The 24,954-nt window shown below is 62.7% G+C and overlaps 4 protein-coding genes across 7 annotated transcripts; 3 read left to right on the top strand and 1 right to left on the bottom strand.

Moving 5' to 3' along the window:
* Window positions 1-445: 445 nt before the first annotated feature.
* On the top strand, window positions 446-1,711 carry LOC309443821 (protein shisa-like-1a; the record flags this gene model as incomplete). The annotated part of the gene is made up of 3 exons (XM_082061094.1): window positions 446-515; window positions 1,081-1,294; window positions 1,471-1,711. 3 exons carry the CDS (start codon window positions 446-448, stop codon window positions 1,709-1,711), a joined length of 525 nt encoding a protein of 174 aa, XP_081917220.1.
* Window positions 1,712-1,951: 240 nt separating this feature from the next.
* On the top strand, window positions 1,952-8,523 carry UNC45A (unc-45 myosin chaperone A; the record flags this gene model as incomplete). The annotated part of the gene is made up of 20 exons (XM_082061514.1): window positions 1,952-1,983; window positions 2,458-2,616; window positions 3,123-3,159; window positions 3,242-3,417; window positions 3,511-3,603; window positions 3,851-4,018; window positions 4,282-4,450; window positions 4,704-4,874; window positions 4,995-5,166; window positions 5,355-5,655; window positions 5,792-5,886; window positions 5,958-6,099; window positions 6,257-6,397; window positions 6,571-6,698; window positions 6,893-6,959; window positions 7,128-7,241; window positions 7,478-7,593; window positions 7,702-7,819; window positions 7,920-8,075; window positions 8,263-8,523. Exons 1-20 carry the CDS (start codon window positions 1,972-1,974, stop codon window positions 8,521-8,523), a joined length of 2,796 nt encoding a protein of 931 aa, XP_081917640.1. The 5' UTR covers window positions 1,952-1,971.
* Window positions 8,524-8,849: 326 nt separating this feature from the next.
* RCCD1 (RCC1 domain containing 1) lies at window positions 8,850-14,008 on the top strand. Of its 4 annotated transcripts, none has more exons than XM_082061520.1 (7): window positions 8,850-9,048; window positions 9,312-9,669; window positions 12,410-12,531; window positions 12,751-12,855; window positions 13,071-13,155; window positions 13,282-13,311; window positions 13,590-14,008. In XM_082061520.1, the coding sequence occupies exons 1-7, from the start codon at window positions 8,892-8,894 to the stop codon at window positions 13,612-13,614; spliced, it is 882 nt and encodes a 293-aa protein (XP_081917646.1). In that variant the 5' UTR covers window positions 8,850-8,891; the 3' UTR covers window positions 13,615-14,008. The 4 variants fall into 4 exon arrangements, with proteins under 4 accessions (XP_081917646.1, XP_081917644.1, XP_081917643.1 ...); XM_082061518.1 differs by having other exon boundaries at window positions 13,544-14,008; XM_082061517.1 differs by having other exon boundaries at window positions 13,003-13,155.
* Window positions 14,009-15,129: 1,121 nt separating this feature from the next.
* Window positions 15,130-24,941, bottom strand: VPS33B (VPS33B late endosome and lysosome associated). Its single transcript, XM_082061277.1, has 23 exons — window positions 24,774-24,941; window positions 24,526-24,606; window positions 24,385-24,446; window positions 24,162-24,211; window positions 23,757-23,824; window positions 23,483-23,528; window positions 23,072-23,166; window positions 22,543-22,647; window positions 22,011-22,107; window positions 21,775-21,852; window positions 21,483-21,556; window positions 21,029-21,115; window positions 20,859-20,949; window positions 20,574-20,648; window positions 20,237-20,301; window positions 20,115-20,169; window positions 19,988-20,034; window positions 19,649-19,781; window positions 16,316-16,389; window positions 15,993-16,094; window positions 15,797-15,872; window positions 15,598-15,714; window positions 15,130-15,374 (listed from the first exon to the last, which is right to left on the bottom strand). Exons 1-23 carry the CDS (start codon window positions 24,867-24,869, stop codon window positions 15,295-15,297), a joined length of 1,854 nt encoding a protein of 617 aa, XP_081917403.1. The 5' UTR covers window positions 24,870-24,941; the 3' UTR covers window positions 15,130-15,294.
* Window positions 24,942-24,954: the final 13 nt, after the last annotated feature.

The following is a 24,954-nucleotide window of genomic DNA, read 5'->3' as shown; positions in this document are numbered from 1 at the left end:
TGGGCAGAGATGCCCAACCAGGGCCCACAGCCCCAGCACCAGTACCCGCTGCAGGGTGGGGAAGCGCCTCCGGTCCTACACTTGGCCCTGAGCAGCTCATTAGCGATTCTCCCTCCTCCCAGCCCCGTCCCTGTGGAGCAGGCAGGAGTGCAGGAGGCTCTAATGGCTCCGAGTGGCTCTTGATGGGCCCGATGGAGGCGGGAGCAGGAGGGGCTGTGGTTTCTGCCTCTGCTGAGCCAGAGCTGCCTCTGCCCAGGATCAGCTGGGAAGATGCTCGGTTGGCTCCTGCTCCGGCTGCTCCTCGCCACAGCTGTGTGCCCCGGCCTCCTTGGGACAGGTACGGCCCCCTGCCGCTCTTCCTGCTCCCTGTGCCTGTCCTCCCATCCCTGCTGGGACCGTGTCTCCATGGGCTGCTCCCCAGTGGCCTGATGGAGGTTGGGGGGCTATGCTGGGGACGTGCCCAGGCGTGGTGGTGCTGGGGCTGGTCCTGCTGCAGTATGTCTGTGGCATGACAAGTGTGTACCTGTGGGGTGGTGGCCAAGGGGAAGGGGGTTCAATACAGGGAGACTGGGGCTGACCTGCTGGCCTGGGAGCTTTCCCCTCCCCTCTGCTGCCATCTCGCTCTTCGTCTGTGTTTGCCCTTGCTGGAGCGATGGCGAGCACTGGAGGTCACGGCAGCTGCAGGGCCAGGGCCAGGAACTGACAGTGCTGGGGGGGCTGTGCTCAGCATCTGGTGCTCCCACCCCTGAACCGAGCCCACCCCGAGGACTGGGCTGCAGGGCTCCTGTGCTCAGGGGGTACAGTCCCATGGGCCTGGGGTGCACCCAGCCCGGACCAGCACTGCTGGTGCTGGGGGAGGCTCTGCTCTCAGCATCCCTGCCCAGGCCACCTCGCTGGAGTTGGCAGCACCCCCAGCACCGCACAGGCTGCCCCAGCACCGCGCTGCCCCCCCAGCACTGCGCTGGCTGCCGACTCACCCAGCCGGGGGGGTGAAGCCCAACACGGGCCCTGTTCTGGGGCTGGCAGCCGCCGCACCAGAGCCGTGCCCCAGCACTTGCCCAGCTCAGCGTCTTGCTGCAGCCCCTGTGCAGAACCTGCAGCTCTGCGAGGGCTACGTGGGCCCTGACGGCCGTGACCACCCCGGCTTCTACTGCCCGCGGCTGAGTGACCCGCCTGGCCACCGATACTGCTGCCGGCCCGGCCCGCGCGCCCTCAAGTCCTGCTGCTCCCAGCTGGCCCTGGAAGCCCTCACCGGGGTGAACGTCTCCAGCCTGGCCAGCCCGGGGCTGCTCCGGTGAGCAGGGGTCGGCCCGGCAGTGCTGCTCGGGGAGGGGGCAGCGGGGGCTCCGGGCTCTGGCACAGCCCCAGGGCTGGTGTGGTGTCACCCCAGGGCCCAAAGCTGTCCCCGGCCGGGCCCTCCTTGAGGGGTCTCACTGTGGCAGTGGAGCCCATGGCTGCCCCGCCCCGCAGGAACCCGCTGGCCCTGCCCTTCGTGGGGCTCTACGGGCTCCTCGTCCTCCTCCTCATGGCCGTCGACCTCCTGCACTTCTGCCAGACCCGGCGCTGCGGCCTCGGCCGCATCCTGCCCCGCGCCCGCCGCCCGTCCCGCACCACCCCGGGGGGCCGCCTGTCCCGCTCCCGCCCGCGCCGCAGCTCCCGTCGCCCCGGGGGGCTCCGGCTGCCCCGCGCCCCCCCCGGCCGGGAGTGCTGAGGGGGCGGGGGTCGCGGCCCCTACCCGGGGGTGCAGCGGGGCGGGGGGGATGCGGGGGGAGGACACGGGAGGGGACACGCGGGGACACACACACGAGGTCGCACGTGGCCGGTACCGGCACCGCCGGGCCGCGGGGCAGCGCTGGAGGTTCCGCCCGCTCCGGCTCTTTCGGCACCGCCCCCGTCACGTGGCACGGGCGGTGGCGTCGGGGTTCCCCGGGCGATCTGCGGTGACGTCACGGGCGTGTCCAGAGGGGCGCGATGGAGGCGGCGGTGAGCGCGCGCCAGGCGGGCCGGGGCGGCGGGGAGAGCGGAGCGGAGCGGAGCGGGGGGGAACGGAACGGAGCGGGGGGGAACGGAGCGGGGGGGAACGGAGCGGGGGGGAACGGAGCGGGGGGAACGGAGCGGGGGGGAACGGAGCGGGGGGGAACGGAGCGGGGAGAGCGGAGCGGGGGGGAACGGAGCGGGGGGGAGCGGAACGGGGGGGAACGGAGCGGGGGGGGAGCGGAACGGGGGGGAACGGAGCGGGGGGGAGCGGAACGGGGAGAGCGGAGCGGGGGAGAGCGGAATGGGTAGAACGGAACGGGGAGCGGCTGCCGGGGCCGGACCCTGAACTACGGGGGGCCGGAGGCGGTCGGTCCCGTCCCGGGGGCTTGTCCCGAGCCCGTCCCCGGGGCAGCTGACCCTGGGCGTCAGGGCCGTGTCCGCCCCCCCCGGTCTGCGTGTCCCAGCCGGTGTCCGTTACAGGTGACAGCGGAGCAGCTGCGGGCTCGGGGCAACGCGCTGTTCCAGGCGGGGGACCACGCCGCGGCCCTCGCTGCCTACACGGAGGCACTGGGGCTGTGCGACAGCGGGCCGGAGCGGGCCGTGCTGCACCGGAACCGGGCGGCCTGCCACCTGCGGCTGGTGAGCGCGGGGACATCGCGGTGTCACCGGGAACCGGCCCGGCCGGGTGCGCTGCCGGGACCTGCCCAGCCCGGCCGCCTCCGACTGCTCCGCGCCTGCGCTGGGCGGCCCCGCCGGTCCTCGGGCAGGAGCTGCCGGGCGTTCCCCCCGCTCCCCTTTCCCCTGCCCTGCCCGCCGTGCCGTCCCCTGTCCCCGCGGCTGTGCTGTCCCCTGTCCAGGCTGTGTGTGCTCTGGGGCTGTTCCCAGGCCAGTCACAGCGTCCCTGGAGCTGTCTCTGAGGTGGGGGGCACACAGGAGCTGCAGGGGCTCGGGTGGGTCAGGAGCACTCGAGAAGCATCAGAGGGCCCAGGGCTCCTCGGGGAAGGACGGGATGTCCCCTGCACTGGCTCGCTGTCCTGGGTGACGCTGTTCCCCCCTCACACCCCATGTCCATCCTTGCGGGTGGGCTGAGTGAGGTCTGTGCGGGCAGCATGTCAGGTGCTTCCCTTCGTTGCCTCTCTTTGCAGGAGGACTACGCCAAGGCAGAGGCTGATGCATCTAAAGGTCAGTGGTGGCTGGCGGGGGACCGGGCTCTGTGCTGCCCATCCGGGCAGACCGGAGCAGCCAGGGCTTTGCTCACCCGCAGCCATTGAAGCCGATGGCCGGGACGTGAAGGCGCTGTTCCGCCGCAGCCAGGCGCTGCAGAAGCTGGGCCGCCTGGACCAGGCTGTCAGTGACCTGCAGCGCTGTGTGAGCCTGGAGCCCAAGAACAAGGCCTTCCAGGAGGCTCTGCATGCCCTGGGCAGCAGCATGCATGAGAAGGTGAGCGGGGAGTGGCGCAGGGGCTGCTGTGACCCCCTGTGCTGGGCTGAGTGGGGTGGTGAGGGCTGAGCTGCTCGTTCTGCTCTGTTCCAGATGAAGACCATGTCCTGCACGGACTCAAAGGTGGAGCAGATGTTCCAGATCTTGCTGGATCCTGAAGAAAAGGATGAGGACAAGAAGCAAAAGGTTTGAGCTCTGGGGAGCGGAGGGTGTTGCAGCTTGGCTGGAAGGCAGGGAGGGCAGAACAGTGTTCTGAGGTCAGGGCTGCTGGCTGAACAGGGCTGCCCAGGGTGTCCTGCCAGCAGAACGTGCTCTCCAAAGGTTGGGGGCAGAGGTGGGTGCCTGCGGCTGCACTGGCTGCCCAGCCGGCACCTGCTGGGACATTCTCTGCACACGGTGGGCAGGTGACTCAGATGTCACTCTTCTTTCCCAGGCTGTGCAGAACCTGATTGTCCTGGCACGAGAGGAGCCTGGAGCAGAGAAAATCTTCCAGAGCGATGGCGTGCGGCTGCTGACACAGCTGCTCGACACGGCCAAAGCCGACCTGATGCTGGCGGCCCTGCGCACCCTGGTGGGACTGTGCTCCGGGCACCGCTCCCGGGTAGGTCCTGCCGTAGCCCAGCTCTCCCAGCTGGCTCAGGGCAAATCAGTGTTGGGGACACTGAAGCATGTCGGGCAGGGGAGCATTGCTGGCCTCTGCCTGTGGCTGCTGCAGCCCTGCTGAGGAGAGCAGCTCCGAGCTGTCACCTGCCAAGCCTGAGCTTGTGAGAGCCTGGTTTCGACAGGGAACTGTACTGATAAGGTTCTGGGAAGCAGCAGGGCTTCCCTGGAGTCTCCAGCAGACGGCTGTACTTGTACCCGCAGACCATGGCTGTCCTGGCGGAGCTGGGAGCCCCTCGTCTCTCAGCAGTGCTCGGGGTGGAGCATGAGCAGGTTTCCCTGTCTGCCTGCAACCTTCTGCACGTGATGTTTGACTCCCTGAAGGAGGGACTGCAGAAGGAATTCCGTGGCAAGGAGGATGCGGTGGTGCTGGGTGAGTGCCCGCTGCCCTGGCTGCTGTGGGGTGGAGAGGCTGCCCTGGGAAGGCCCCGAGCTGCAGCCAGTTCCTCTCCCCCTGACCTTGGTCACTGCTCCTGCTGCAGAGCTGGGGCTCAGCCCAGGGTTCACACAAAGTTGAGCTGGAAGGCAGGAGCCCGTGGTCATGGCAGCATCTCCTGCCAGCCCTACCACGGTGGGGGTGAGGCCCATGGCATCCACTGACTGCTGGGCACCATCTCTTCTGCAAGATTCCTCCAAGGATCTGAAACTGCTGATCAAGCACCTTCTGGAGCTGCTGGTGCTGGAAGGGGCCTCTGCGCACGGCCGTGACAACGCCATCAACCTGCTCATCAAGGTGGTGCCCAGGAAGTCACCAAAGGAGACCAACAACAGCCTGAGCCTCTGGGTGATCGACCAGGGTGAGTGGAGCAGACAGCAGCGTCTGCCAGGGCACCGCACCCTCTGCCTTGGGCTGCCACGTGCCTCGGCGCCGCCCGGGCCCCTCCTGCGCTCCTCACCGCATCTCTGCATCTTGCCAGGCCTGAAGAAGATCCTGGAGGTGGGCAGTTCGGTATGCGGCACCGCAGGCAGCCTGCCTGTGACGGAGAACAGCCGGATGAGCGCCTCGGTCCTGCTGAGCAAGCTTTACGATGACCTGAAATGCGATGCTGAGAGGGAGAACTTCCACCGCTTGTGCGAGGACTACGTGAGGTGAGCCCAGCATTTCTGGGGCAGAGGAGGGTGAGTCTCATATAGGAAGCATCAGCCCCCCGTCCCCAGGCCTTTTTGCTCTTAGTGGTGGTAGCAGATGGCAGCCCTGCTGTGCCAGGGGCAGGGGGCAGGGCTGCATGTGGCTGCAGGCGAAGGATGGGATTGGCCTGATCCTGTCTCCCCCGCAGGAGCTGGTTCGAGGGGCAGGAGCTGGCTGGCAAGCTGCGGGCCATCCAGACCGCGTCGTGCCTGCTGCAGGGCCCCGTGGAGGCCGGGAACCGTGTGCTGGAGCTGGAGGGGATCATGGACAGTGTGCTGTCCCTCTGCGCCTCCGTCCGCGAGGCTCACCAGCTGGTGGCGGTGGAGGCGCTGATTCATGCTGCCGACAAGGCCAAGCGCGCATCCTTCATCACCGCCAACGGCGTGAGCCTGCTCAAGGAGATCTACAAGCACAGCGAGAGGGACAGCATCCGCATCCGGGCGCTGGTGGTGAGCGCAGCGAGACGGGAGGAAGAGCTGCAGCGATCCCGCGGGTCTGCAGCCGTGTCCCCTCCCTGCCGGGGGCTCAGAAACACATCGGGGTGACTGTGGCTGTTCCTGCCCTGACGCTCTGCTCTGGCTGCAGGGACTCTGCAAGCTGGGATCCGCTGGAGGCACCGACTTCAGCATGAAGCAGTTTGCCGAGGGCTCCACCATGAAGTTGGCCAAGCAGTGCCGCAAGTGAGCGCTGCCGGGGCAGGGGGTGCCAGGCCAGGTGTCCCCCAGCCTCGGCTGACGAGTCTCTCTCCCAGGTGGCTCTGCAATGAGATGATTGACGCAGGGACACGGCGCTGGGCGGTGGAGGGCCTGGCCTACCTCACCTTCGATGCAGACGTCAAGGAGGAGTTTGTGGAGGATAAGGCGGCAATGGAGGCCATGTTCCACCTGGCCAAGGTGCATACTGGGTGAGGGCCCTGGGTGGGAGTGCCCTGGCATAGTGGAGGTGTGCTGGGGGCTGTGTGGCTGTCATGGTGTGGGGGTGTGTGCAGGGCCACATGGTGCTGGGGGGCGCTTGAGCTGCGGGTGTGACAGGCACCTGCTGTTGCCACAGTCGGAGGACAGGAGTGTGCTCTATGCTGTCGCCTCCACGCTGGTGAACTGCACCAACAGCTACGACCACGAGGAGCCGGATCCCCAGATGCTGGAGCTGGCCAAGTACGCCAAGCAGCACATCCCGGAGCAGCACCCTAAGGTGAGCGGCAACCCAAGGTGAGCAGGGCACGGCCCCGGGGCAAGCACGTGGGTGGGCAGAGCCCGGGGTCCTGAGTGGGGTGTCCTTGGGGCCCTCGGGTGAGGTCACGGACCTCCCGGGGTGGCAGCAGGTGGCAGGGTGGGTGCCAGACAGTGACCCCACATCTGGGACAGGACAAGCCGGACTTTGTGAGACGCCGGGTGCGGAAGCTGCTGACGGCTGGTGTGGTGTCGGCTCTGGCCTGCATGGTGAAGAGCGAGAACCCAGCGCTCACCAGCTCCTGCCGGGAGCTGATCTCCAGGTACAGTGTGCAGGGGGTGGCGGAGGAGGCGGCTGGTGTCCTGCTGGCAAATTCGCATGCCCGTGCTGAATGCCAGCTCCTGGGAGCAGAATGGAGGTGTCCAGGAGTCCGGCACAGCCTGGGCCCTCTGCAGGGGTCTGTTGGGAGCCCCTGCAGCAGGTACTCGACTGCAGCTGCTCTGCTTTTGTCCCCAGGGTGTTCCTGGCGCTGGTGGAGGAGGCGGAGGACCGGGGCGGTGTGGTTGCACAGGGAGGAGGCAAGGTGAGGGAACAGTCCCCACTGCGCTGCTGGCCAGCGCCATGCCAGGGGCTCTGGGGAGGTCTGGTGCTCCGGGGTGGCTGCAGTTTGGCTGGGGACCCTCATGCCTCCCTCGTACACGAGACATGAGGACGCTGGGGCTGCCATGAGCTGGCTGCTGTGTCTCCGCAGGCTCTCATCCCGCTGTCCCTGGAGGGCACCGAGGTGGGGCAGACCAAGGCAGCTCAGGCCCTGGCAAAGATCACTATCACCTCCAACCCAGAGATGGCGTTCCCCGGAGAGCGGGTGAGGGTCGCACTGTGGGCAGGGGTCTGGGTCTGCTGTGCGGGGGCCCTGTGGGTGGTCAGGGCTGTGCAGGGCCTCGCGTGGGAGCAGCAGTGGGGACGAGGCCACAGCCCGGACTCGCCACCCTGTGTGTGCACGGGCTGCTGCAGCCAAGCACGTGTCTGTGCTGCGGGGGTGTCGGGCTGCAGGTCCCAACCCTCACTCAGGGTCCCAGCCCTGCCCTGCTGTCCCCACAGATCTACGAGGTGGTCCGGCCCCTGGTCAGCCTTCTGCACCTGCAGCGCACGGGCCTGGAGAACTTCGAAGGGCTCATGGCGTTAACTAACCTAGCCGGCATCAGCGAGAGGCTGCGGTACGTGGGGGGTCAGGGCAGAGCTGGAAGGGGCAGAGGACCCTGTCCCTGTTGGGCCTGGGGACATGCTGCCCTGGGCAGGCAGCATTCACATGTGCGTCCCTGCAGGCAGAAGATCCTGAAGGAGAAGGCGGTGCCCATGATCGAGGGGTACATGTTTGAGGAGCATGAGCTGATCCGGCTGGCTGCCACCGAGTGCATGTGCAACATGGCAATGAGCAAGGAGGTGAGGGCTGGGTCAGGGAGGCTGAGGGTCTGCACTGTGGTCCTGGTCCCTTGCACCCCACTGCCCCCCGCTCCCCTGCACCCCCCCTACTCCTCCACAGGTGCAGGAGCTGTTCCTGGCCGAGGGCAGTGACCGGCTGAAGCTGATGGTTCTGTACAGCGGGGAGGAGGACGAGAAGCTGCGGCGGGCAGCCTCGGGGACCCTGGCCATGCTGACCGCCCTGCATCCCCCCATTTGCAAGCGGATCCCCCAGGTGGTGAGTGCCCAGCAGTGGGGTGGGGGCAGCCAGGAGCCTTCCCCTGTCCTATATTCCCTCCCACTGGTGTCCTGGAGCCGTGTCCTGGTGCTGGCACTAGGGCAGGGGCTGTGGGGTGGGGTGGGGCACGGTGGGCCGGCCCCCTGTGGTGGGGGGCAGTGCTGAGCACAGCCCCACTCCCCCACAGACGGTGCACTGGCTGGAGATCCTGCAGGCGCTGCTGCTGAGCCCCAGCGCCGAGCTACAGCACCGTGGGGCTGTGGTGGTGATGAACATGGTGGCAGCCGAGCGGGAGCTGGCAGAGCAGCTCATGGCCAGCGAGATGCTGGAGATCCTGTCGGTGCTGGCCAAGGACAAGGACAAGCCGCAGGTGGCCCGGGCAGCACAGGAGAGCCTGGCGCAGGCCGTGGCATACGGGCTGATCAAACCCGGCCCCGGGCAGGGTTGAGGCCCCGGCCGGGATGTGCACACGCTGCTGGGGCTGCGCTCACTCGCTGCTCAGGGACGGTCCTGCCGCCCCCGGGGGCTGTCCCGGGGCTGGGACCACGGCTGCGCTCGGCGGCACCTGCCGGTGCCGGGGGCGAGGGGGAGGACGGGGCTCACCGCTGCTCTGCACCGTCTGCCTTAACTGGGGGGCCGGCCCGGGGCCTGCGCGGCTGCGCCCGGTCCGGCGGCGGGTCCGCCCGGTGACACCGCACTAAAGCTGCTCTTGGACCACGGCCCGGCCTCCGTCCGTCATTCCGTCTGTCCGTCCTTCCTTCGGTCCGTCTGCCATTCCGTCCGTCCGCCGGGCCCCGCCCCCAGCCCCGCCCCGCCATGGCGGTCCCGCGCCGCTCGTGGCTCGTCTTCGGCTTCAGCCCCGAGGAGGCGGCGGGGGAACCGGAGCTGGGGCCGGGCCCGCGGCGGCTGGAGTCGGGCCCCGAGGGGATCCGCCGCGTGTGGCCCGCCTGGAGCTACGTGGTCGTGGAGACCGGTGAGCAGAGCCCCGGGTAGCCGGTGCCCCGCGTTCCTTCTGCTTCCGAGGTGCCGGTGCCCGGTTCCCCGTTCCCCCCCGCGCTTCCGCGGGACGGCGGCCCCCGTTCCCCTGCCCCGCGGCGCCGGTCCCTTCGGTCTGTCGTGCTCGTCCCGGGCTCCCGGGATGGACACCCGCGCCCTCCGCGTGCCAGTTCCTGCGGGGCGTCCCCGCTCCCCCCTATCGCTGCCGGTTCCCCCCTCACTCCCGGTCCGCTACGGCAGGCGCAGGGCTGGAGCTGCGGAGCGCGGGGCTGCGGCGGGCGCTGCCGGGCTGGGCCGAGGCGCTGCCCTCGGAGACGCACCTGGTGCTGCGGGGCCCTGCGGGGGCCCGGGCGTGGCCGCGGGCGGCGGCGCTGCGGGGCGAGCTCGGGGTCGCGCCCGCCTGGAGCCGGGATCCGCCGCCGGGGAGCCCGGAGCCCCGGGACCCGCTGCCGCTGCTGCCCGGCGGCTTCGTCACCCCGCGGCCGCCGTTCTTCAGCGCGCTGCCCGCGGGGCTGCGGGCCCGGCGGCTGGTCCTGGGCTGCGAGCACGTCCTGGTGCTGGGCGCTGCCGGGGAGATCTTCACCTGGGGCGGCGGCAGGTGAGCCCGGGGAGCGGGGAGGGGCTGCGGGGGGTGCAGAGGTGTGGAAGGGGTGCAGGAGGGGTGCGGGGAGATTATGAGGTGTGTATGGAGGGAATGTGGGGGGCATAAGGGGCACAGAGGAGCTGCAGCGGGTAGGTGTGGGGAGATGGGGAGGTGATGCAGGGATGAATGCTGAAAGTGTGGGGGGTGCAGGGAGAATGATGGGGGGTGCAAAAGGGGCAGTGGGAGGTTGTGGAGATGCAGGAGGGACTGCAGGCGGTGCAGGTGAGAAGATGTTGGGGTGGGGGCCCACCTCAGGGTCTGAGTCCCCTGATAGCTTGCAGGCAGGTAAAATAATCTAATGAAGTGATTACACGATCAGTAAACTAATCGGCTAGTAAAGACACCACTTATTACTTCATGATCCTGTTGTTCTTCATGGTGTTGCATATAATTACTGAGCTACAATTAATAACTTTTAAGTAATCTTAATCACATACAACTGCTGTTGACTTACAGCCCTTTCTCCTTCCCCTCTGCTCTCCTGCACTGCCTGGGGTTAGGGTACACGTCTGTCCCTCCTTCCCTGTCCGTGGTGCGAGGGATGGGGGTGGAGGGGGGCACAGGTGCTCGGGGAAGGGTTTAGGGTGCAGCTGGGACAGAGGTACTGGGGTGCAAGCTCTTCTCCCCCTACCCTCCCACGTCACTTGCCGTTAGTCTGTCCCCCTTGGCTCGGCTCCTGCCTCACATCTTCAAGTGCAGTGAAGGGGCTGGTGCTGTCCTCAGTTGCTGTTCCCTACAGGTCCCAATTTTGCTACCTGTACCCAAATTTGGCATTTCTCACACTATCACTAAGCAATCTCAACCTCGTACATCACTGCTGATGTCACTGCCCCCCTGTTACTCAGAGTCCCCACAGTGCTGGCGCAGCTGCCGTTTGCTGGAGCTGGGTCCCCCCGAGCGCTGGCACAGGCAGCCCAGCTTGCGGCTTCTCCCGGGCACTGGCCCCACAGTGGTCCCCGTCCCGCTGTGCCCCCGGCCTGCACTCCCCGCCGCGCTGTGCCCCCCTCACTCGCCCCTTGGGCAGGTCTTTCTCCTCCAGGGGTGCCAGGGCCACGGCTCCTGTGGCTCCTCTGGCTTGTGGCTCCATCAGCATGGCCTCTGAGGACACCGGCGTTCCTGTGTGACCCTGTGGTCCCTCCAGGCTGTCTCTGCTGCAGTTCTCAGGATGCCTGGGCAGGTGCCCCCCACATTACCCGGGACTGCATGGGCAGGATGATGAGGACGGATTGTCCTCACAGCCATCGACACAACCGCAGCGTGCGGCATCACCTGTAGTGCAGCCATAGGTTTGGGGACTGTCTTGTAAAGCCACCGCACCAGTGGTGCACAAACACCAGTTCACTTGCCGTCCCCAGTTAAAAGGTTTTTATTCTCTGATGCACTCACTAGGCGACGTGCAGTTGGGCACTGTCGTGGAGCAGGATCAGGCCCTTTCTGCTGCCCGATGCCGCAGGCGTCGTGGTTTTTGGTGCATCCCATCGATTCGCTGAACGCACGTCTCAGAAGTGATGGTTTCACTGGGGTTCAGAAAGCTGCAGTGGATCAGAGCGGCAGCAGAGCAGCAAACAGTGACCGTGACCTTTTCCTGGTGCAAGTTTGGCTTTGGGAAGCGCTTTGGACGTTCTTCTGGTCCAACCACAGAGCTGGTCATCGACGATTGTCATATAAAATCCACTTCTTGTCACACGTCACAATCAGATCTAGAAATGGTTTGTTGTTGTTGCATAGAGTAAGAGAAGATGACATTTCAGAACGACAATTTTTTGGCTTTTTGGTCAGCTCACGAGGCACTCACTGAGCTTTTTTGCCTTCCCAATGTGCTTCAAATGCTGAACAACTGTCAAATGGTCCACATCAAGTTCTTCGGCAACTTCTGTAGTTGTAAAAGGATCAGTTCGATGGTCACTCTTGTTTGGTCATTGTCACCATGATTCCCATCATCAAGGTTCTTGTCTCCTTTGCTGTGCGTCCATGAGCGGTTCCTGTGCCAAATGCGCTGCTGATGTTGCAAGTTGTCTCTGCTGCTTTACAACCCATTTTGAATAAGAAAATAACTCGATTTTGCTTTTTGTCTCACATCATTTCCATAGTCTAAAATATCAAATAAACAGCAAGTAATAAGTCAGTAGCAAAAAAACCCATAAAGCGAGAAAAGCACGTTCAAATGATGCATACATGACCACATTTATTTAAGAATGTATTCCAAATCAAATGGCAAATTCCAACCATGCAAGAACTGCAATTACTTTTGCACCAAGCTAATATTTTACCTTGACAGCCCCTTCCAACTCTTTCTGCTTTTACAACAACTCTGACAGTTAAATCCACTGTGTGTCATGTTCCACATGCTCCCTGCCACCCCCAGTCCATAACTGGGCTCTCAGGAGTCCAGTCTGTGTTGAGTGGCTGCTGCTGAATTACAAATGTGTGCTGGGCACGCAGCCACCGAGCCCCTGCTGGCCCCCCACCCCTGGCACTGGGGCGCAGGTTCACCCTTCTCCCCACCCCCATCGCTGTGTCCCCTTGCACCTCCTGGCTTTGGGACATGGCCCTGGTGGGGGGGTCCTGGGTCAGCAGCAGTGCAGGCAGGGGGGGCTCCTTCAGGACTGTGGGCTCACAGCAGGGGGGGGCTGTGGGTCTTGGAGGGCAGCGGGGTGCAGGAGGTGTCTGTCTGTCTGTCTGTGTGTCCCCGCAGGCATGGGCAGCTCGGCCACGGGACACTGGAGTCGGAGCCGCAGCCACGGCTGCTGGAGGCGCTGGCCGGCGTGGCCATGCGGGCGGTGGCGGCTGGCGGGTGGCATTCGGCCAGCGTTAGCGGTGAGGGGCCGTGTGGGGTATTTGGGATGGCCATTGGCAGCGCATGGCCCGGACAGGACCAGGACCCGCTGCTGTGTTTGTCCCACATCCCCAGGGAGCCCGGTGCATGGGGCTGTGCCCTATGTGATGGGTGCTGGTGCACCCGGCTGCTGCCACCTGTGGGGGTTCAGGGCTGAGCTCCATTCTAGGGCTACCCCTGATGTGTCCCCCACCCCACAGAGGCCGGAGACCTCTATGTGTGGGGCTGGAACGAGTCGGGGCAGCTGGCACTGCCCTCCAAGGCGCTGGCAGAGGAGCGGGCACAGGACGAGGCTGCGGGTACAGGTGAGGGTGCTGCTGCGGGGCTGGGGCCGCAGATGGTGCCCGGTCTCCGCATGGCTGCTGTCAACGCCATCAGCTTTCTTTGGGGCTGGGGAGGTCATGCCTGGGGCCCCGGTCACTGCCAGGAGCTGAGGGTCAGCTTGTCCCCAGGGGACAGTGAGGTGACAGCCCGCCAGGAGCAGCCGGCAGCCGAGGACACCGCATTCATCTCCATCCAGGCGTTCCCGGCACTGCTGGACCTGCCACAGGACCCGGAGGTCAGCGCGGTCAGCTGCGGGTCCCGGCACACGGCTGCGCTCACACGTGAGTCCCGGGGACCCACAGCTCTGGCTCTCGGTGCTGTGCAGGGTCAGCAGGGGCCGATGGGGCGGGGGGCAGTGGGGACGGTCCCTGCCTGTGGCACAGCTGACGTGCTGTTTGCTGTTGCAGGGGACGGGCAGCTCTACACCTGGGGCTGGGGTAAGTGCTGCTGTGGCTCTGGGACGGTACAACACCACCAGGACCAGCTCTTGTTTTCTGCTTTCTTACCCTTGGCTGCTGTTTGTTACCTGCACAGTGATTTAATTTCCCACTTGGGGGGTTTATAGCAGAACACTTCCACGGTTCCTGGCTGGAGCCGTTTGCATGGGGGTACACCTGCATTTCCTTCCCCCACCCTGCCCCGAACCTGGGGACCCATCACCCTGCACAGGCCAAGGCCCCAGGGCCACATCATGGCACGACCGTGGTGTCTGCAGGGAAGTACGGGCAGCTGGGACATGAGGACAAAGCCAGCTCTGACCAGCCGCGCCGCGTCGAGGCCCTGGTGGCTGCAGGGCTGCGCGTGGAGGAGGTGACATGTGGCCCCTGGGCCACCTACGTCTGCGTGCTGGAGCCCTGAGCTCCTCGCAGCCCCCCCGGCTGCCTGTACCAAGGGGACATGGACCAACCGCCCCCCGGCTGCCACTGGGGACACGGACCAGCTCTGCGCCTGCCCATCTGCCGCCAGAACCCCGTCAGGGGCCGCAGGCCCAGGGCCTGGCCTGGTGGGGCTCAGCCCAGGCTGGATGGAGCTCAGAGGCTGGGGCTGGTGCCTGACCCGGCCTGTGCTGCAGCTATACAAGTGCTGAAAACACAAAAAGGACTAAAGAAATGTATTAAATCTACTTTTCTGTAACAGCTGCTGTGGTGCTTTGTGTTGTGTACAAAGCATGTTCCAAGCCAGGTCTGGGGTGGATTAGAAGGGGGTGGTCAGTAGGTCAGAGAGGTTCTCCTTCCCTTCTACTCTGCCCTGGTGAGACCACACCTGGAATATTGTGTCCAGTTGTGGCCCCTCAGTTCCAGCAGGACAGGGAACTGCTGGAGAGAGTCCAGCGCAGCCACCAAGATGCTGAAGGGAGTGGAGCATCTCCCGTGTGAGGAAAGGCTGAGGGAGCTGGGGCTCTTGAGCTTGGAGAAGAGGAGACTGAGGGGTGACCTCATTAATGTTTGTAAATATGTAAAGGGTGAGTGTCACGGGGATGAAGCCAGGCTCTTCTCGGTGACAACCAATGGCAGGACAAGATGGAGGCAGAGATGCTGTACGGGAGCACCCCGCGGACCCCTGCCAAGCGCCGGGTGCTCAGCCCCTACACACCTCGCAAAACAAGGAAGGTAAAACGTCAGCTGAACCCCTCCACCGTGCCGGGTCCCCATCCCGCGCCTTCTCCGCATAGCACCTCGCTGCGCTCCAGGCGCAGCTCCTCGGGGATGCCGATCTCCTCCCAGATGTCCCGCAGCGCGGCCATCGCGCGGTTCCGGCACGACACGGCCCCGGCCGCCAGCACCTCGCTGCGGGAACCGGCCGCCAGCGCCGCCGCCCGGCTCGAGGCCCCGTCCCGCACCCCCCGCAGCCGTGACCGCGCTCTGCGCCACCGCTCGCTCCCACGACTCAAAATCGGCCCCCGGGACGCGCTCATTGGCTGCCACGAGCAATAGCATCACCGCGGGCCCCGCCCACAACCGCCGCTCTCCTCCAACAGCCCCGCCCCAGGCCGGCCGCAAGCCAATAGCAGCGAAAAGCCTTCGGCGCTCCTAACCAATCACAAGCGAAACCGGCACCCGTGTTTTAACGGCACAGCACCGCGAGTCAACTGGCGCGCGCTCAGTATTTGACAGTAACCACGTGACCTCGCGCGGGAGCCCCACTCACCCCCGGCGGTGGTTGAGCGCCACTGCGCACGCGCCGCGGTGACCCCGCCCCCGGGGCTGTCCCGTGCCCGCTGCCCGTACCCGCGGGACTCCCCCGCCCCGCTCCCAGCCGCCCTCGGCCCCGGTGGAGAACCCCCCTAAAGGCGCTGCCCCGCGGGACGCACCCGCCCCCGGCCCGCAGCGCCGAGACGGAGCCAGAGCTGGAGCCGTGCGAGGAGCGAGGGGTTTATTGGCACCGGGCAGAGCCCACCCTGCCCGACCCCCCGCCGGGCATCAGGCCTTGGCCTCGATCATGGCCTCCAGCATGCGGGCGCTGTTGGTGATGGCCGTGGTCAGGAAGATGAACTTGAACCCTGCGGGACAGAGAGGCCCCACCAGTGCCCGTGAGCCGTGGGGCTGAGCGTGGAGCAGGGCTCAGGACAGAGCAGTGGAACAGAGCCACGGGCACAGCCGCGCTCCCAGCCGGGCCCCAGCCGGGGCAGCGATGTTCCCCAGGACGGGTCTCGCCACCCCCAGCATGGCTGCTGCTCGGTTTGGGCCGTGACCTCGGCCCACAGCCCTTGCCGCAGTTCCTACCTCTCTCCTTCCCCAGAAACCGCAGAGCCGCAATTTCGGAGAATGTGCAGCCCCCCAGGAAGACGGCGAGGATCACACGCTGGGCATCCCCAGCGGGGTTGTCTTCTCCAGCACTGTCTGGACGGGCCACAGTGCTATGGGGCCTCCAGCCACAGGTTCCTCCCCGCTCCCAGGCCCCCCCACCCAGCACCAGCACTACCTGAGACAGAGAACTCGTTGCCGTTGAGCAGCCGCACAACCTCCTCCAGGCCCTGCCAGCCCCGGCGCTCCAGCACCTTCGGGACGGGGTGCAGATTGGGCTCAATGGAGGGAGGCACCGACCCGTACCCCAACACCCCACCCTGGGACCCCCACAGGAGCCGGGGCTGGGGACACGCGCTGTTCCCCGGCCTCACCTGCTCAATGATCTTGCAGCTCAGAGGGATGTAGGCACCGCTGAACACGTACGCCATGTCCCGCGGCATCTTCAGGTCGTACTCCCCGTCCACCCGTGGGATCTGCAGAGATGTGCAACACCCACGTACAGGACCAGCATGCTCCCCGCATGGGGTCTGGGCGGCTGCAGCAGCCCCTGCCAGGGAGAAGCCCCCGCGCTGCACGGAGCAGCAACAGCTCCGGCCCCGTGCACTGAGTGTCTGGGGGTGCAGAGCCTGCAGACCTGGGCATGGACTGAGCAGAGCAGGGACGGGGACAGAGGAGCAGCCCTGCAGGGACATACCAACCCCAGCTTCTTGCTTATGGCTCGAAAGTTGCTCTTCTTGGCCAAAGAATTAAACGCATCTGTGATCTTTCCTGGAAAAAAAAGGGAGAAGCAGCTCAGAGGCCCCGGGTCAGCAACAGCCACAGGCTGGGCAGGAGGACACGCTGAGCTCCTGGCTCTTTGCCTGTTACATGGTACGGTAAGTTCACAGACTGTTAAATAACGAGAATCCATGGACTCGCAATGTATATTTTGTGATAATACGGAAGACCATGAGTAATTGAGCTCTTTGCTGTGTGAATGTGGTGGTGAGATTTTGTGTGTAATAGTTGTTACTTTTCTTTCTAGCATGCTAGCTTTATTCCAGCATCCAGACTTGCACAACTCTGTGATGGGCTGTGTCACATCTCAGCGTACTAAATTTGGCTCTTTTGTATGCACACTGGATAAAGAATCCCGTTTTGGGATAACAGTTGCAGCACCCCAGATGAGACGTAATCAAAGCCTTGCCCAGTCCAGCTTACTAAAGAACAGCATTTGCCAGAAAGCCTCATACCTCTCTTAGGTCAAGATTTGTGAAGTAAATTGTAAGCTCAAATAACATTTTCTGAGAATTCTGTTTAGCTGCATGTCCCATAAGAAGGTGCTTGGAAGGTGCAGATCTGTTTGCTGTGAGAAATCTCCAAGAAAATTTTGGATGCTGTATTTCCACTGGTATTGGGAAGTATTGGTAAAGCCAACACTACACTGATAGAACTGAAAGAGGACGTTAAATCTGGTAAGGAAAACCAATATCTGATAAACATGACAGTCAAAATGGGGTTAGAGACTTTGATGAACAAGGTTATGACAACCTTACAGGCTGACTGCATTTGATTACACTTGCAGATTTGTCTATTTATAGTTACAACACAAAACCAACCTGTGGCTATTGTGGGACAGTATGATTAGAATGCAAACAAACTGGTATGATGAGAATGCAAACAGACTGATATACTTGGAATGGATTTTTTTTTTTCCCAATTCTTTCCATAAAACTATCACTCAGCTTCTAGAATTGATTGTTACTCTGATCAAAAAATGCAGAGAACAGATTTGGGTCTTAATAGGCCATGACCCATCTGTCATATATGTACCATTTGTGAAATCTGATTTTTATTTTCTTATTCGCAATCTATGTCCTTGGAAATTACACTAGCTGATTTTCTTAACAGCACAGCTTTTGGCATGCCTAAATGTAAACTGCTGCAGAATCTGCATGTCTGACATCAGGACACAGATCGTACTTGTATTTGGTCCGATCCCACAAACTCTCACATTTTTGTTGATGGTTCAGGGAAATCTCATTAAACTTTAGTGGTCTGGCATGAAGATAACAACTGGCATCATTCCATTAGAATTATTGATGCCTCAACCCAATTAGTAGAACTTGGTGCAGCTTTACATTACTTAGAGCTTTTTAAGGAGGAACGTCTAAACATGAATTGTGATTCTGAGTATGTAGTCAAGGTCCTACAGCGCATCCCCTCCACCTGTCTTAAAGAAATCTCACAAGAGCAGCTCTTTGAAATGTTTGTATCATTGCAAACTGCATAACAGCTTTGCAGACACCCACTGTTTGTTATTCATATGCACTCCATACCACTTTACCAGGTTCTATAACAGAAGGAAATGCAGTTGTGGACTCTTACACTGCAGCTACCGTCCACTTCCAGTCTGACAGGGCTTCACACGCTTTTTTCCATCAAAATGCTGCTGCTTTAAAAAAGATGTTTTATCTGACACTCAAACAAGCGAAAGACATAGTTTGCTCTTGCCTGGAATGTCAAGGCCTTATTACAAATTTATGCTCCCTTGGAGTTAACCCTTGTGGGCTCACAGCTAATGCCATTTAGCAGACAGATGTTACACGTCTCATCTTTCAGTCATTTGAAATATGTACATGTTTCTATAGATACTTTTTCAGGTTTGCTTTGTGCATCTGCTCATACTAGTGAAAACAGCAAGGATGTTCAGTGCCACTGGACCCGCTGTTTTGCTATGCTGGGTGTGCCACCACAGATTAAAACTGACAACGGTCCTGGCTACACTGCTAGATCCACGCAGTATTTTTTACAGCAGTGGGTTGTTTCGCATGTCACAGGTATTCCATATTCTCCCACTGGACAGGCTATTATTGAACGATGGCATTCCACACTGAAATGAATGTTGTTAAAACAAAAAAGGGGGACTTAATTCTTGTCCACCTAAAACTGACTTTTGATTGCCTTCGTGACACAGATAAAGGAGGAGTCAAACGTCTTTCTGTAAAGACTGTTTCTGCTGAGACCGGAGAGCAGTCATCTAAGGGGAAGAATAAAACTCAACAACTCTTCACACCTCTGCAATAAATATTTGTGAAGCAGCCTTGTTGTGGATAGGAGATGGACAGAACACTTCAGCTACCAGAATAAAACTCCATTGCGATTCGGAATATACTCAAAAGAATTTATGTGTAACGCTGTTGAAATGGAATGATAGAGTTCATTAGCAAACCCAAATGAAACATCTCCAGAGAGCATTCTCGGCTAATGTGCAAGGCCTGGTTCACGATTTAGCCAGTGCCCTGCAAAAACAATTGCATGATTTGCAAGAATTAAGGCTGCAAGACATAATGGATGACATTTTCTAATAGCATAAAGTGGTTAGACCCAAAAACATGGTTTTCAGGCCTCAATCTATATATATGGGGTTTTGTGGGAATTGGATGTGCTTGTGTAGTATTTTTTCTTGTAGTTCTCCGAATCACCTGAAGACTGATACAGAATGTAAAGAAGAATGAAGCCAGGGTCCTTGCTGCACTCACTGTGAACCAGATGTTCAAAAACAAAAACAGGGGAGCTGTGGGAAGGGCAGGATGTGCGGTTCCAGCTAAAGGGCCTTGGGACAGGGTACACAAAAGTATGTTTTTTATGAGTGTAAGGGGTGATAGGCCAGGCCAGTGAGAATATCTCGGGTTGGAAAACCACACCCATGTGTATGATGTGAGAATGTTGGGCCTGGGCATGTGAACGAGTGGGGGTGAACGCTGATATGCGTGGGAATGTGACTGAAAACAGTCACAACATGAGCGTGGTGTGTTTAGAATAACAATTATTGTAAAAAACAGTCTGTCTAACCTCTTAGTCCAAGCCCATATCTGTAAACCTATACATTGAGAATTGTTAATAAAGGCCAGCTCTGCCTGGCTCTGCTCTCGCTGCTAACAAGTACTCTGTGCCTGTGCATCTCTGTCTGCATCTGTACGAATTGTTGTCATTGCCGCAAGCAGCTGTGAGCAGCAGCTCCTGGGGGCCCTGCCCAGGTGCTCACCCGCAGCCCGGTCCGTCACCAGTTTGCTGACTCGGCTCTCCACGGCCGTCAGGGTCTCCCCAGCCGCCTGCTCCGTCAGCAGCCCCATGCGCTTCAGGTTGTGGAAGGTCAGCAGGTGCTCGGGCCCGTAGCTCTGCAAAGGGGCAGCCGGGTCAGCATGGAGCCCCCGCTGTGACCAGGGGGAGGCGGCAGGTGCCCCCGCCATGGGGACAGGGCTCAGAGCCGCCCCAGTCAGGGACAGAGACAGGCAGAGCGTGGGGGTGTCCCCAGTGTCCCTGGGGAGCAGCAGGCGGGAGACAGCCCCCTGTGCTGGCTCTGCTGCGAGCCCCAGACACGCACCTGCAGGTACTGGGTTTTCAGGGAGCGATAGTCTTTGGGGACCAGACCTGTGGGGAGCAGCGGGGTGAGCTCTGCACCATGGCTGAGGGCCCCAGTGCACCCCTCCCCCCCCGCCCCGAGCCCTCACCATTCTCCGTGATGGACAGGAGGCACATCAGGCGCAGGCTCTCGATGGGGGACACCTGTGGGGGGGCGGACAGTGACCCCTGTCTCCCCCGGCTCAGCCCATCCCCCTCGTGCGGGTCTCACCTGCCGGTTGATGTGCTCCTCGATGAAGCTGGTGCTCTCACGGATGTCGAAGCCCTCGAGCAGAGCTGGGGGGGACAGCCTCAGTGCACCCCCAGGCTCACACCAGCTGCCCCAGCTGAAGCCTGGGCAAAGCCATCCCCACGCCCCAGGGAACAGGCCAGTGCTGAGCCCCCAGCCACACACCAGCCCTCTGAGGGGCAGCTTGAGCCCGTTCAGCACCTCGAGACCCCCCGGTAGAGACCGTCTGGGCAGAGCGTGGTCGCGCAGGGACACCCGGTGTGAGGAGCGAGGGTGGAGATGGGGGTGGCACAACCACAGGGCAGGGACCAGCACTCACAGTGTTCAGCCTTAATCATCTCCTGGAAGTCCTGCTTGGTTTTCTTCTTCATGATGGACTCACAGGCGCCAATATCTGCAGAGCCAAGAGACAGCTGCTAGGGAGAAGTAATGGGCTCCACACGCAGCTTGTGCCCCAGCCCCCCACGGACATTTCTGTGAATCTTTGCTGCCTCAACCCTGCTGGAGTCACCTGCCCCTCCTGGGGACAAGCAGGACCTCCCACCCACCAAACTCTCCCTCCAGGCCCCCAGCAGCCTCTCCCCACACCGCCCAGCGGCCCTACGCAGGCTCAGCAGCCGATGCTCCTGCTTCAGCCCCTTCAGCTCCTGGGACACAAAGTTCTTCATCTGTTTGATGTCCATGCCACGGCGCCGCTGCGAAGACAGAGCACGCAGGAAGTAACACAGCTGCACAGACGGCACCGTGGGGACCCACACACCAGGTGACACTCACGTCGTACTGTGCCTGCAGGTTCCGCGACTTCTGGCTCAGGAAGCCAAACACGCTGGAGAAGTGCTCGTTACGGATCTGGCTGAAGACCTGCAGAGCCCACAGCAGCCGGTGCTGAGCACCCCCCACAGCAGCGCCAGCCCCGGCACCGCAGCACTCGCAGCTGACGCTCTCCAGGAGCCTGAACAGGAGCAAGATGAGGCGGTGTCCCCCTGAGAGGGTCAGTGCCCCAAACATAGATGGGCTGGCACGACACCCCCCGCATGCGCGGGCTGCAGCTGCAGGAGCTAAGCTCCCCCGCAGTCCATGTGTCTCTGTCCCTAAACCCCAGCCTGTCCTGACCTGTGCCCCAAGGCCCAGCAGTGCCCGGCCTCCCGCCCGGGCTCAGGGAGGGAACTGTCCTGGTCAGCCACCTCCTGGTGCCACTGGGGCACAGGGGACCCATGGGGGGACTCACTTTGTCCTGGGCATTGAGCAACACCTTAATGCTCTTGTCAGAGGAGGTGACGTCTGGCCCAAAATCCACGCTCCCTGCAGAGGGACAAGGAGCTGCTTTGCCCCAGAAACAGTGACACCCCGTGCCAGCCCTGCCACAGAGGCAGCAGCGATGGCAATGCCGCCCGGTCAGAGCCAGCATGTCCCCGTGTGCAGCCTCAGCACCCGCGGCAGGACTGGCCCCGCGGGAATGGCCCCGGCAGCAGCTCAGGGGCCCTGGCTCTGACCGTGCTGGCACACACCCAGCAACCTACCGCACTTGATGCGGAAAGTGTCATCCACCAGCCCCTCGTACACCACCTGGGAGCACAGCGCCGTCACATAGTCCATATCTGCAAAGGAGCGGTCCCAGGCTGCCCTTCTGCTCCCTGCACCCCCTGCCCTGGAGCCCCACTGTGCCCTGTACCCCTGAGGTCCCTCTCTGGCTGCGCTGCCGGCCCAACCTGCTCCCCCTGGGCCGGCGGACCCAGCCCGCTGCCCCCTCACCCACCTCTGTCCATGAGGAAGACGTTGCCGATCTCAGGTGTCCTGCCCTGGCTGTCGCCCTCACTCTCCTCTTCCAGGTCTCGCCACAGCTCGTAGCTCATCTGTGCAGGGCAGAGCGTGCCAGTGGAGTGGCCACAGCCTCCCGCAGCACTGGCCCCTCCTGTGCCACCAGCCAGGGGCCACCATGTCCCACGGCCACGGCGTCCCACGGGGACGACTGGATGCAGAAGGCCTGAGGCTCACTGGCCAACACTGGGCACCAACGCTTTCCCCCTGGTCACAGGGTGTTCCACAACACCCCAACCAGCAGCAGATGGTGCCGCGGCTCCCCCCGCCCAACCTCAGCACACGTGGCACTGGCGGGAGGATGGCAGAGCCCCCATAAACTGCCGGGTCCCGCGAGCTGCCGGGGAAGGGGCAGCAGAGCGGTGCCATCCCCACAATGACGCAGATACCACACAGCTGGTAGGGTTCAGCTCCCCCCAGCCACACCCCAGGGAGTGGGGCAGCTCCCCAGCCCAGCAGCGCAGCCATACCTTGGCACACCTGCCAATGCCATAGGCTCTGCCGAAGGGTCCATACAGGGAGTTCAGCAGCTGCAGGGCTCGAGCGATGGTGTTGATCCAGCGGTGATCTCCCTCCTGTAGGGACCGCGAGAGGTCGGGGAGCGAGTCTGGGCTGTCTGGGAAAGGACTGCTATGGTGGGGATGGGCTGGGGGTGGAGCTGGGGATGGAGCTGGGGATGGAGCTGGGGATGGAGCTGGGGATGGAGCTGGGGATGGGCCCGGCACTTCCAGGGGTAACACACACAGGAATGTACTGGGACACCCTGAAGCTACTCGGGGGGGAACAGAGGAGGGGCCAGCATAGGAGGAGGAACCACAGACCCTCTGAACTGCTGCTCCTGGCAAAAGCCACCCCAGGACAGCAAACAAGGGCCTGAGAGGACCATGCAGGATGTCACCCAACAGCTCCCTGACAGAGCTCCTGTCCCGAGCCTGACAGATGGGACAGGGACAGGCTGCCACCTGCAGGGCAGTGTCACAGCGACACCGTCCTACTGACCAAGAAGTAGTCACGGAAGAACTCAGGCAGCTCCATGCTGATGATGTCTTCGTCCAGGGGCAGCAGGTAGAAGGACCATTCGTCACAGGTGACATCTGAGTGTGGGACAGGGAAAGGTGACAGTGACCCAGCCCACGGCAAAAACATCCCCAAGAAATGCAACAGCCCCACAAACGGGGTGTGGGGAGCAGAGCGACAGGGTCTGTTCATGGGGGTTCTGGGCAGGACCCTCTGTACTCCCCACAGACGGGGAGGATGCCAGGGTGCACACAGCCCTGCCTGCAGCTGCACTCACCCAGACCCGCTATCCCTGTCCACACAGGGATCCCCGTACAGGGATCCAACTGGGATTCTGCGACACCCGAGCTACGTGAGGAAGCCCCATGAGGCAGCAGCCACGATCCCACTCACCACCAAAGACTCCCTCTTCCTCCAGCACCATCTCACACGCATAAAACTGGAAGAGAAGGAGAGACGCTCAGGGCCCAGCTGTGCTCCAAGCGTAGAAACATCTGGCGATGGAGGTGACCAGCTCATCCCCAGGCATCGTAACATTTGGTTTTAATTAAACATTTCTCAGTCAGATACAAAGAACTGTTGGTGTCTGTAGGAGGGGTGGAAGGCACAAAGGTCAGGCAGAAACAGAGCAATGGGGTAAGTAGCAGCAGAGCACAGCGAGACCCACCTTTTGGGGGCTGAAGATGATCTTGTACTTCCTGCTCCTCCCCGACATCTTGTCCGCATTGACAATATCTGCAGACGAAACCCCGTCAGACTCTGCAAAGGCCGCCTCCCCCTGAACCAGCACACGCCCTCTTGCTCCATTGGGTGCAGGGTCCCACATCTCATAGGACCCCCAATTCAGGCAGAAAGCAAAACCACAGGTGTGTGGCCTGTCTGCCAAGACTGTGGCTGTGCCAAAAGCCCTTCTCCAGCCCAATTGACCCGGGCACCCAGAGCACCAACCCCAGCCCCATAGCACAGGATGCTCCCCACGCCCACGCTCCCCAGGCAGCTGCAGCCTGATCCCCAGCGTGGGGCTGATGCGTTGCCGAGTCGAGCGTCACCCCCGTCTTGGCACCACGCTCACCCGCGATGTGCCGCATTGTCCTGAGCCGCGGCCGGACGAGGAAGCAGAACCTGTGGGCACAGAGGGAGTGAGAGCCCCCTTGTGCTGGCCCTGCCTTCCCAGCCCGGGCCCACAGCAGTGCTGCCCGGGGACCAGCCAACCCCGCGGGGACAAACCCGGAGCGGGAGAGGCACCTGTCCCCGCGGGTGCTGTCCCCGGCCCGGGGCCGCGCCAGGGGACTCACTGGTCACTGGCGCTGGGGGCCGGGCGGGTGTCCACCTTGTACAGCTTGTCCACCTCGTGCTGCTGCGGGGCGAGGCCAGGCCGTCAGCGGGCAGCGCGGGCAGCGCCGCAGCGCTGGGCACCCGCTGCGGCCCCGCGGTACCTTGAGGATGGAGACGCTGGCGATGCGGTCCAGGGGGCTCATGAGGTCGGGCTCGATGAACAGGTCCTTCTTCCCGGGGAGCTGCGGGCGGACGGGGCTTGGGGCGGCGACTCACGGGATGGCCCCGGGCCGATCCCCCTCCCTGACCGACACCCCCTCACCCGCCCGGGGCCGACCCCGCTCCCAACCCCCGCGCCCGGTACCGGACCCCTGAAGGGCCCGGCCTCGCCCCGCCGCCCAGTCCGGACCTGCTCCAGCAGGTAGATGAGCTGGTCCCGCGCCAGCCGCTTCAGGATGCCGAAGTCGGGCGGCTCGGGCGCATCGCGGCGGCCGGCAAAAGCCATGGCGGGGCGGGGGGACCCGCAACGCCCGGACGCGGCCGCGGCCCCGCCGGAAGCTCGCGGCGGAAGTGCCCGGCGCCATAGCAAC

This window comes from Streptopelia decaocto, assembly GCF_964273445.1.
Source record: "Streptopelia decaocto genome assembly, chromosome: 9".
NCBI lineage: Eukaryota > Metazoa > Chordata > Aves > Columbiformes > Columbidae > Streptopelia > Streptopelia decaocto.
This window is presented reverse-complemented; position numbering and strand designations above follow the sequence as displayed.

Excerpts from the sequence above, each read along its gene's own strand:
- RCCD1 (XM_082061517.1), top strand. The coding sequence starts at position 8,892 with ATGGCGGTCCCGCGCCGCTCGTGGCTCGTCTTCGGCTTCAGCCCCGAG. Across the intron at positions 9,049-9,311 it reads CTACGTGGTCGTGGAGACCG|GCGCAGGGCTGGAGCTGCGG; the intron begins GTGAGCAGAGCC and ends CCGCTACGGCAG. Across the intron at positions 12,532-12,750 it reads GCATTCGGCCAGCGTTAGCG|AGGCCGGAGACCTCTATGTG; the intron begins GTGAGGGGCCGT and ends CCCACCCCACAG.
- VPS33B (XM_082061277.1), bottom strand. The coding sequence starts at position 24,869 with ATGGCTTTTGCCGGCCGCCGCGATGCGCCCGAGCCGCCCGACTTCGGC. Across the intron at positions 23,167-23,482 it reads GGAAGAGGGAGTCTTTGGTG|ATGTCACCTGTGACGAATGG; the intron begins GTGAGTGGGATC and ends TCCCACACTCAG. Across the intron at positions 16,390-19,648 it reads GGTGACGGACCGGGCTGCGG|GAAAGATCACAGATGCGTTT; the intron begins GTGAGCACCTGG and ends TTTTTTTTCCAG.